The following is a 12,026-nucleotide window of genomic DNA, read 5'->3' as shown; positions in this document are numbered from 1 at the left end:
TTAAAATATTAATATTTTGTGCATAAAAATATATTTTGCACTTCTCCATCATCTATTTTCTTCATCTATAATTTAATTTTTGGCAAATCATCCATGGGCACAGATCGTAAGCACAAATTATTAACGATAACATGAATGATGCACCGTAGAAAATAATTTAAAAAAACAGAAAACTTGGCAAGAAAATCACTAGATTTCTTACGATGGTAATAATACAATCCTCTTCTAATGAGGATAAGGCAAGGCCCCCTGAGAATTGCATCAAATTACAATATAAAAACAAGCCCATCGATAATTCGCTTAGATTTTCATTCTTGCAGAACGATTGTATCCTAATTATTGTCACAGTTTGGTTAGGATAAACAGAACAGAACAAAACAAAACAAAAAACAATTAAAAACTAAAACCACAGACATTATGAGAAACAAGTTAAAAAATATTGTTTAAATAATAAACACATCATTTACGCATCCGGGTGTAAAATGTTTAGAATGCTGACGTAGGAACCTACGATGAACCCGCAAATACCGAAAACCATGATGGCTACATCCTTCCATAGAATCCAGTTTCTGTGGCCTAGATTGTTAGGCCATAGAGTGACGATCTCTATCAACGGAGGAAAGATCAACGCCAAAGCCGAACTGCTGAAAGCTCCGACTAACGAGATGACTGCACCCAAGTTAGGGATGGCAGCGGCTAAGGCGAACGTTAGGAAAACCAAGCAACTCCTGGTAACGTATTCTCCATAGAATATTTGTTTGTCAGTCTGCAAATGTTTCTTGATCATCGGCCAAACAATGTTCATGGGAACGTAGAATTGCAAACAGTAGGATAGGAAAATAGCTATGGCCATCATCAAGCGTACAGATTGTGCCAATCTAGAAATTGCAATTACAGGATTTCAATTACAGGAATCAAATGTAGCGAATTAACTAGCACTTACATGTCAGTGTCTGGCAAAAGCAAAGTAATACTTCCATACTTAGCTCTCTCGCCATACTTCAAGTAACCGAAGAATCCGACGGCTGTGTAAAGACACGCAACAATTACCATTCCGGTATTTAAAACACCGTTCCATCCACCGAAATCTTGTGGCGTTTGCATATTATTTTCCAAAGGCAAAATCTGAAAATCAATCGTAATGTTGTAACATTTTATAGTATAAATAATGTGTGTTTACTTACCACGCCGATGCCTTCAAACGCGTAAATCGCAGTTCCAAAATATAAAGGTAATTGACTCCAAGAAGCGAATGCGTTTACTGTTGATGTGGATGGAAGGTCTTGTAGCAAGTAAAAGAAAATAATAACAAGTCCGCTGGTAGTTAAAATCGAAGCAAACAGAGATGCCGGTGTTATGTACTTCAACTTCTTCACCCAGTTCAAAAAGATCATTGGAATGAGTAACATCACCAAGTACCAAACGACGCTCATATCGAAGAAGTAATTTTTAATCACATCGTGCAGATTGGCGGCGACGAAAACGAAGTAAACGCAGCAGAACCCCAGTTGCGTTATGCAAAGGAAAACGTTGATCAGCGACTTCACCAATTGGGAATACTTTTGTAGAGGTTCCGGTCCAGTCTTGAACGCGACCTCTCCGGCCTCGCTGAATCCCAGCGAAGGTTTCTGCACCCTCCTGCATAACTCGTGAGTACTGTTCACCAAAATGTGCATACAGTGAGTGCAGATCGCTCCCATAAACAGAGTCCCGAAAAATCCAACAGCCAGTCCTGCATTTCTGAATGCGTCCGGCATCGCCAATATTCCAGTACCGATGTTTCCTTTCAGGAGATGGATCATCGTCTCCAAATTGGACGTCGGGCTTTCTAAGTTCCTATTTAGAACCGGGTCATCGTCCTTCCCATCGTTAACCGGAATTTGCTGGATGTCGAGTGCGGTCGATTGTACGTTGATGGTCTCACTCGAAGATCCTTCGTCCAGTTGTTCATTTTCCAAGAGGGGTTGTCTTTCGTCGCGCATCTTGGCTTTCGGTTTATTTAAGCCAAGAGTGTCCTAAAATAATGCAACACAATACTTTTAAAAAACAATGCATTAAAAAAAATTGTTAATACACAAACATGCATAATCTAATAAGAAGCATCAACAACTAAATACTTCAATTAAAAATGAAGGTCACTAGGATATTGCTTTGCCAATTATAAGCTTATAAAACTATGCGCGATCGTTAATATTCTGTTCTTGCAATAATACTTTTTTTTATCCTTGAATTTCTAATTAAACGGAAGAATTCTTCTCTCTCGTTCGCTCATACGAAAATGAAACATAACGTGGATGCGACAACCACGATAAGATATCAATTTATTTCTGGTATTAAGTAATATCCAAACGAAAGTGATAGTGACAATAATTTATTGGCAATTAAATAATCACATCAGTTATTAACTGCAAAGAAAGCATTTATATATTATTTTATAGTATAAAGTATTATTTATGTGTTTGTCAAGAAACAATCATATATTTAATTTATAAAAGAATATGCAATTTATATCATAAACACAGGATGATGATACATCCTTTACTTCCTTTTCGTTAGATAAGTTTATGTTATCAGACATTCTACGCGCAAATTGTATAGTTTAGTTAAACAATAGAATTTAATTATTTTCAAATATATTTAAAAAATCGCAGAAAAAGTGCAATTTACTTTTTGCAATTTTCGAAAAAAAAAATTATATAAGTAAATTATTTATGTTTCATTATATGTATTGATTTTATGTCTATATAAAAATGTTGAATTATTTTGTAGAATACTTGGTAAAATATAAGAAAACATAAATTTTAAAAATCCCGTATTAAATTTGCTGAATTATTTAGAAACAACTTTAAAAAATCAGGGTAATTTATAACCGAAAATGAGAAATATTAAAAGATTTTTTAGAATGTTGAAATAGTAAATGCGATAATTTTTCTATCTTAATTGAAAAAGTAAACGAATGACTTACGTTCGCACATTTTACGCTTCCGTAGGACATAATTAGCAAAGTGCGATTACAACGTTTTTTTTTATAAATATCGGCAGATTCGAACAGCACACAACACTTTTCTTATTTACGCCTCGTGATAGTGTTTCTACACACAGCTGCGGAACTTTACTAATGATTCAATTTGATGACCCCTATATTAATACACATGTATGTATGTATGTAGACTTGGACTGAATAATCCTTACGCCGCGGATACTCTAAATACACAGAAACACACTATGCCCCTACCCCGAATTAACATCCTTTTGTCACTGCCAAGACAGTGTGACATCATCAACCATCCTCCTCCTCCACACTCTGATTGTAGACTTCCGAGTATTTATTAGCTAGTGCACACTTGCAATAATAAAGCAGTCTCAATTGTTTTCTTTCTACTGCACTTAGTAATCTCGTATCATTATATAATAAAAAGTCCTTGATATAACCTTCATATATAAGAAACTATACCAATACCTCGCACACTGCGGATTCAGAATAGAGTTGCTTCAAAATTAAATAATATTGTTTATTGCAAAAAATAATAAAAATCCTTATGATCTCTGTTTTTATCTATAATTATTTATGTAATTACATTACATTTTTGTTCCAAATGTTGTTATTTTTGAATTACTTTTTTTTAATTCTACAATCTACTTTATTACTATTATTGAATAACTGTTAAAAGCAACATTAAGTATTCAATGACGCATTTTTCCTTAATCTCCTCCAAACATTACGCAAACGCTGAAACGTGTCCACGTTTTTGAAATTATGCATAATCTATATTACTATGAATAATAATAAGAGTTTCATTAAGTAAGTTATTGTATCCTAATTTTCATTGATTTCCATCATCATGGTCAGTTTTTATTTATTTACAATAAAAATGTTTATATTTTAATGTTTAATTACAATTTAATTGTACTAATTAGTCTACATTTTAACTCGTAGACATAATTTTATAATTTCAGATTTTGTAAGTCAAGGTCTGCAGATAATAAGTTTATGTTATTTTTAACGAATTATTGGATAATCATTTTTTTTCGTCCGTCACTTTTGTTATTATTCGAATGTAGTTTATGGAAAAAAAAAATCAGTTATCAGGCGCTTCAATAACAAATATCAACATAGAAGACCAACTGGATGGAGCAATAGAAAATTATAAATATTATTACGAAGAGTAATGATGAGCAATCGCTATATTCCTTCTATTTTTTACTTTCCGTTCGAATTTAACGAAAGCAAAACGCCATGAGCCTTATCGCATCGGAATGTCCAGTTATCGCATTTTAACCGACCATTAATTATAAATTATTCAACACATTGAAGCGTTTACACTCATACACAAGACAACACAACATCAGACGGACTTAAATTAGTGCCCATTAGTTTCGCCAATTTTATCATGACACACTTTCCATTCAATCACATAAATAAATATAGGAAATAAACATGGGAATACTCATAAAATACAAATTTTATTCCCCAAAAATAATATAATATTATTATGGAATTAATATTATGTTTTTTTTATATTAAAAAAAACAAATTTAACATAAAACTATATATTTGTTAACCCAAATTTACACGTTCTACATATTATTATTATAATATTTGTAGTTTTAGTTGCGTTAAAGTCAACGTGCCGCAATCTTACGAGTTCTCTGCCTATAAATCAATATTGATTCCTTATTGAACAAATATTATCTAAAATATTAATAAATCATATTTTTGTTATAATTGGAATTTTTCATTTATTTAAATTGATAAAGTTCTGATCTGGAACGTAAAAATCACCCGAAATCCCAATCGAAAGATTAGTTTTAGGCACTAATCAATTGCACTAAATCAGAGCCACCCTACAGGATTAAATGGACTATAACCTTGGGACACCAACTGTTTGGAGTTTCCCCCTATCGTTTATATATTTAGAAGCTAAAAGTCGCCAAATTTCTTAAGACGATCGTGCACATAATATTATATCTTAATATGTAATATGAGCTACTGTATAGCACAAGGGTATGCAATGAAGAAAGGTCCACGAGTGTGAGAGGCGCTGGCTTTGATGCTATAATATTCCGTAGCAGACTTAAGCACTTATTATACTTTAGTCTTCTTTGAAAAATAATTGATTTAACTATGTTTTGGGGCGACTAATAGCCGAATGGCTAAACTGCAAATAATTAAAATATTTTACTATTTTATTTTATATCCATCTTTCTGATTATATAATATTTGCTAAAATTGATGTAAAATTACTTGTCAAGTTTCAAGTATAATTCATATATGTTTATATAAGCTACTTGGCAAATATTGATTACTATGTAATTGTTTAAATTTAAATAGTTTGTAATTCTATATTAAATCTTTACAACATAAATTATTTTAATGTATAGAAAAAAATGTCTTATTTACAAATAATTATATTATTTCAAAAAATGCTTGTAAAATAATTTACGCTCATTTCAACATATTCGAATCGAAAGGCAGCAGTCTTCATACCTATATAAAAATGTGTCTAACGTTTGAGATACACAGGTGCAGCTTCGTGACAATTCGCAACTATTCGCATTTCCGAACGATTGTTTAAACAATCGCCTAATTTTTATTACTTTCTTATCTATAAATAATGCAGGTGTTTTTCTCACTGCACTCTTTTCGTGCCCAAATATGGATTTATTTACACGTACGCACCTGCATCTGTGACTCATCGAGACGCAGGTGTGTGCGTAAAATAATTTACGCTCATTTCAACATATCTCTTCATACGCATATAAAAATGTGTCTAACGTTTGAGATACGCAGGTGCAGCTTCGTGACGATTCGCGATGTTTCGCATTTCCGAACGATTATTTAAACAATTGCCTAATTTTTATTGCTTCCTTATCGAGTGTGCAAAACAACAAACTATCATTGTCGTGGCCCAATACGAATTATTTGAACGTGGCACAAACGAATCGCATTTCGCAAATGTTTTATCACTTTCATTTATATTAAAATTTATTAAATATTAAAAACAACGCGAAAACTGAAAACTTTTGCCCAATGTGCAAAATGTTTTCTCACTTTTCATTGAAATAAAAATTGAATAATAAATATTAAATTTAATTTTAATAATCTTCAAATATATTCATTATTTTTATAAAAATTTCCTAAAATTGGTCTATGATATATGTTTATATAAGTAATTGCATCAATCAAATCAATAAAAACATTTATTTTTCGAGACTACTTCCACAAGTACTTCTATAAGTTACTTGGCAAATATTGTTTAGTATATAATTATTTCAATTTAAACATGGAATTAAATGCATTACTTACATATACATTTTTCCATAATTGTTTGAATTTGTAATAATAAACGCTCGTTTCAAAATATTCGAATCGAAGCGCAGGACTCTTCATACGCATATAAAAATGTGTTTAATGTTTGAGATACGCAGTTGCAGCTGCAGTTGATTTTTCATGATGATTCGCGATGTTTCGCATTTCCGAACGATTGTTTAAACAAACGCCTAATTTGTATTATTTTCTTATCTATCAATAATGCAGGTGTTCTTCTTCATGCCCAAATATGGATTTGTTTATACGTACGCACCTGCAGCTGTGATGATTCATCGAGACGCAGGTGTGTGCGTAGTTTTATCGTCAAATTTCTATGAAGCGCGCAAATATAGAATTTTAATAATCCGTGAATACAAGAAATTATTTATAATTACTAAACAATTAAAATGTTCACTATTTTCTTAAAGTTTACTATTTCATTTTAATTATAAAGTGTTATATTTTAATGTGGGCGACTAATAGTGCCATCGTTCATCACAAAATGAAATCATCATAATAGTAACAATCCACCGGGAAAGATTATCCAATTAATGTAAATCGCGATCTTAAATTTACTCAATGTTCACATTGATGAACAGATTGTGAATAAAATTATACAACATAAAAAAAAACTATATTTTGAAATTTTCGCGCCACACCGTTTACAAAAAAATAAATAGCCCCAAATTCATTTTTTCGTATCCATATAAAGCGATTTTTAAAACAATCGCCTAATTTTTATCAAGTGTGTGAAACGCACTCTTTTCGTGCCCAAATAAGAATGATTTAAACGTGAACAGTTGAAAGTGATTCAACAAATAAAATGTAGTGCTTATGCACCAAATGAATTGCTGGCCAACACGAACAAAGGAACCAACAAACAGAATTGTTAATGACGAAAAAAGCCGCGTCTTGCCGATCCCACGTCCATCGTTTGACAGTGATTCGCAGCACTTGTATTCGAAACTCACTCTTTTCGTTGCTCAATAAACGTTGAAATAAATATTCAAATCTTGTACCAATTTTCCTTCTATTAACACATAACCTGATGATGCAATTTAAAAATCAACTTTTGTTCAGATCTATTTTTTTGTATAACTTAAATTATAGAATTTTCCATTCAAACATTCACTTTTCTTAACAATTTGCCACACCCGTGAAGTCCTGCTCTCACCCGACAGATATCGTAATAAAATTGCAGCTAATCAGAAATACAATACGAATAATTAAGAATGAACCAATACATTTTTATGTGCAAATATAAGTGGTTTCCAAATGCTACAGAACATCATATTGGTATCAATATAAGTTTCAATTATGTTATTTACTAATTTAATAAGCAATCTTTTTTATTATCGTAGTGAAAAAAAGCAGAGTAACTTTGATAATATTTTAATACTTTAGAAGTAGAAGAATAAAGGTCAATAGAATTTCTTTAATTTACTACTTTTAAGTAGCTACAACAAACTTTTATAAATTCTTGAAAAAAGAAATGGAACAAATACATATATTGATCCCAATAAGAACTGTATACGTTGTTTATCCGAATGTCGAAAAGAGTCCACGGGCGCCAATTGAAAAGTGTGTGCATACAGGCGATAAATACAATAAAATTCTGGATAGGATTTGTTATTCCGGAATCAATAAACCGTGAAGTTTGCGTGAACTTTACATAAGACTCTTTCATCTTTTTCCACGGAGCGCACGAGTGGTCACCGCAGCCGCACCACTATCATCCCGTAACTTTCCACTGGTAATTGGCATATCCGATAGCGGGGATCGGTTTTGTAGGCCGCCGGACTGTTTATTGATGTTACTAGTTCTGATAAATCTACAAGAAACAAACAATAAAGCGAATCAAGAAAATTAAATTGACCGTGGATGTGCACGATTGTCGAGAGAGAAAAAAATAATAAAAATATAATTGCAAGGTGCAAGTTCAGCGAAACTGTTATTTGTTATTAATAACGGAAACCGTTTTATATGCTGGAAATTACCTAAGAGATTAAATATTATCGATTGAGAATAAAGAAAGGAATGTCCGTAGGGTGAGGGTAAGTGTCAACATCGAGGAATAGAGAAAACAAGACCGATGATAAGTTTAATGAACTTATATATTACGTTTGTTTCTTTCTTTTTTCGCAAAGCAAATTAATGGAAATGTATTAATTTTGTGGATGCAACGATATCATTCTTGTTATATACATTTCTGGCCAGTACAATAATTTTTGCAGTTTAATTACTAAAATAAATTATAAACGAAGATGTTTCCATTACATACAAAAAATAATAAAATTCCATTGCCCAATTCATAGATTTTTTTGTTATTGATTGACTCATTAACAAATATAGAATTACATACAATTTGTAACCGTAAATTTCCTTTGAGGGAAAAGGAACAAAAACTGTTATCATACGTTTACTTACGAAGATAAACAAATCTGTTTATTTCCTCGCCTGCGTGCACACAACGAGATAGACGTTTGACTCCTATTAGTTTATGATTAATATTACTCTTCTGTAAATTTCCACTTACTACTGGATGCATACGCTTGGGGTTAAACAAACACATCGTTAATTAGAGAAAGGAATTTCCGGTTAGATATTTACCTGAGAGTCTAGTTTATCCACTTTTACTAACTTAATCTGCATATTTGTTAATTTCAGTATTTTATTGTTTTTTGTTTTACTTCATCGTCTCTCTATAAAATTGAATAATTTGATAACGTAAAAAGGCAGAAAGATATTGAATATATCATAATTGTACAAATTGCAAAATTGGAATTATTATTCAAAGATAAAAACTTTTTGTTTGCTTCAAATAGAAAAATATTAGTTATATTTACAAATAAAAATTCGACAACTTTGAAAGTATTCTTGAATTTTTCATGTCAATGCTAACAAAAATATATGAATTCTACAATATTTGTGAATCGACAAAACTGTAATAATTGCAACAGTTTAAGCTTGAGATCAGAGGTGACCCGATTTTCTGGATTTTCCTAAGCCAAGGTCAAGATCAAGAACACAATTAATCAAATTAACTAATGCTGGATGATTCATGCTTGCAAATACAAAGTATGTACATGTTATCATTCATAGTCTCAAAATTAGTATTCATTAAATGCAATGAGTTTACAATATCAATGGAAGAAAATAGATCAACAACAAAAAAACTATTTTGTGATATAATAACAAAATAACAATTTGAATAAATCATAAACTATCTATTTACTAAACAGTAGAAATGTCAGTAATTTCTACTGGATTTAAGCAAAATATTTATTAAAAACAAGTTTTGTTTATTTATACTTATAAATAAACACTTCAACCTTATTTTAATAGAAGGCAAAATACTTTGCCAAATACTGGTTGCTGTATACTTTTTGTCATTTATTTTTTTTTATAAACAAAAGTTTTCAAGGATGCAGCTGATTCGTATTAAATAAAACGTGCTTAAAGTTATTTGGTTTCAGTTAAGTATTCACAAAACACGTCAATAATTCAAACGAGTTATTTTTTTCCCCAAGTTTATATCTCAATAAATGTCCAAGGAATCAATGATTAATTAAATACTATTATAGTAATGTATACAACCAGATATACTTTCAAAAACAAATTGATAATTCCTTCATTAAAATGATTCATGACATCATTATCCTTGACCTTGATAATAACATTTGTAATCACCTATTTTAACGTAAATGTTATATAAATGTTTAATTTAACATATTTTCGTAATTCTTTGCAAACTATATACACGTTCACACTTAGTCCACATTCTGTAGTTATATTCTAAATAAATGTTTAATTTTTTTTATCTAATGACATATGTTTTCTATTTTTAAACGAAACTCCTATAACGTGGCTCAGATTACGAATAATTAATTTATATTTTTTGCTATTGATTCAAAATTCAATGCAATAAATTTGGACATATAAATTGAATTATCTGAAATGATGTTGTTGCAGCAAGAAATGAGAGCAGATAAAAATATTATTGATTATAAACGTTCTCTTGTTCTATTGTTAAACAGATTATTTTATGGAAAAGATAAAGGTAATAATAGTAAAGTTTTGTTGGTGTAATTAACGCTTGTATAATCTAAGGCAATAAAATTTACCACCTATAGATACAAATTATCATTTACGTAATAATCACGTTAAGTACAAATGTTGCAACAGAAATAATAAGCAAATATTACTTACTTTGGAGTCAAAATTAGCAAGCAGTCCGTTAATATCATCTGCTCTCCAACCCAATTCGAATGCTACTAAACCGATTTGAACTCCATATGTTTTTCGCGTATCAGTTAATATTTTTTTTTCTGCGCTATTTGTATCTGATAACAATTTTCGATATTTATGTATTTTACTCATGAACAACAGCAATTTATTTTACCTGCATTATCTCAACAAGAATTTCTCTTGTTAAATCCAATTTATCTATTTTTTTAATTATACAATAATAAATAATAAACAAATATAGTTTTATACACTTTAATATGAAATCTAAACTATTTAATTACACTAAAAGAATATTATACTTCATCTGCGTTAGATTAAATAAAAATAAAGTTTTTTTTTTCTGTAATTTCTTGAATCTTCTATAGTTTTTCCAGTAAGATTGATAGTTTGTTTTTTTTTATATAGAAATCCGGTATTCTCTCGTTTCGTTTCAACTAGGAAGAAGGCCCTGAAACTAATTGTAATAATGACATTTTTTTAATATTAACAATACGCTTTTGTTCTTTAAAGATGTGTTATATCTTATTTAAAGTAATTTGTATGAAACAAATTAAGTGAGATCAATCCTTGTAATTCTAATTGAATTGTATTAAACAATTTAGTTATTATTTAAAATTAAGATTTTAATAATCTTATATTTAAAATAAAGGCTTTTGTAATGTGCAGCGCAAAACTAGAACAAAAATTAAAGAAATAAATAAAATCCTAAATTCACATTCCACAAATAAAGGCATGCATATTAAAGCAGTATTATTAAAATAAAGTATTACGCTCTGAATAACATTCAGCGGCGTCGATTCATTCATGTTAAATAATTTCTGGTGTCGTTCGAACTTTCTGCAAAGAATCAAAAACCTGGTTACGACCCTGTCCATCGTGTGACATCATAAACAAAACTGTTATGTTATAGTCAAAATTGTAATTAACAAACAGTTATATAATGGTGTTATTAAAGTGATCTGTTGTGCGTGCAGCTGTGTAATTAAATTAATTATTAAACAGGGTTTGTTGTAAAGTTGAATTTGTATGTTAGTTTATATTCTACAGAGACGAGCGATGTAAGGAAGCGATGATGTTTACTTACACATTATTCGAGGAGCTTAGAATGTGAACTAACCATGACATTCGCCGTTTGTCGGGATGTAGACAGAATGGAGCCAGTCAGTAGTACAGGTTTGCCAATGGTTGTTTTTCCTTTGACCCACTTATTCGGAAAAGCCTTTCCTCGGAGCATTCGTTAAACCACCCTTAATATTATTAGTCAATAAATTGTATTCATACTTTTCCATGTTGAAACCAATCTAATATTATTTACATTTTAAATAATATACATTAATATTGATGTTAATATTATGTTACAATGTATTAAATTAATAAAAAAAGAACTTACATTTTCTTAACGTATAAATTACAAGGACGACAAGGCTCTAATCGATTAGTCTCAGTCTAGGAATATTTTAATATTGAT

The 12,026-nt window shown here is 30.4% G+C and overlaps 1 protein-coding gene across 4 annotated transcripts; it reads right to left on the bottom strand.

The window, feature by feature from the left end:
- Window positions 1–263: 263 nt before the first annotated feature.
- Window positions 264–11,805, bottom strand: LOC108559421 (proton-coupled amino acid transporter-like protein CG1139). 4 transcript variants are annotated; one of them, XM_017916707.1, is made up of 5 exons: window positions 11,643–11,805; window positions 11,329–11,395; window positions 1,185–2,015; window positions 944–1,125; window positions 264–878 (listed from the first exon to the last, which is right to left on the bottom strand). In XM_017916707.1, the coding sequence occupies exons 1-5, from the start codon at window positions 11,681–11,683 to the stop codon at window positions 464–466; spliced, it is 1,536 nt and encodes a 511-aa protein (XP_017772196.1). In that variant the 5' UTR covers window positions 11,684–11,805; the 3' UTR covers window positions 264–463. The 4 variants fall into 4 exon arrangements, with proteins under 4 accessions (XP_017772196.1, XP_017772198.1, XP_017772199.1 ...); XM_017916709.1 differs by lacking the exon at window positions 11,329–11,395; XM_017916710.1 differs by lacking the exons at window positions 11,329–11,395; window positions 11,643–11,805 and adding an exon at window positions 10,520–10,646.
- Window positions 11,806–12,026: the final 221 nt, after the last annotated feature.

This window comes from Nicrophorus vespilloides, unplaced genomic scaffold (genome assembly GCF_001412225.1).
Source record: "Nicrophorus vespilloides isolate i.1.1-1 unplaced genomic scaffold, Nicve_v1.0, whole genome shotgun sequence".
NCBI lineage: Eukaryota > Metazoa > Arthropoda > Insecta > Coleoptera > Silphidae > Nicrophorus > Nicrophorus vespilloides.
This window is presented reverse-complemented; position numbering and strand designations above follow the sequence as displayed.

Coding starts and splice junctions, on each gene's coding strand:
- LOC108559421 (XM_017916707.1), bottom strand. CDS start 11,683: ATGTCATGGTTAGTTCACATTCTAAGCTCCTCGAATAATGT. Junction 11,396..11,642: donor CTAAGCTCCTCGAATAATGT/GTAAGTAAACAT, acceptor GATTCTTTGCAG/AAAGTTCGAACGACACCAGA. Junction 2,016..11,328: donor CGCTGAATGTTATTCAGAGC/GTAATACTTTAT, acceptor GCATTATTTTAG/GACACTCTTGGCTTAAATAA.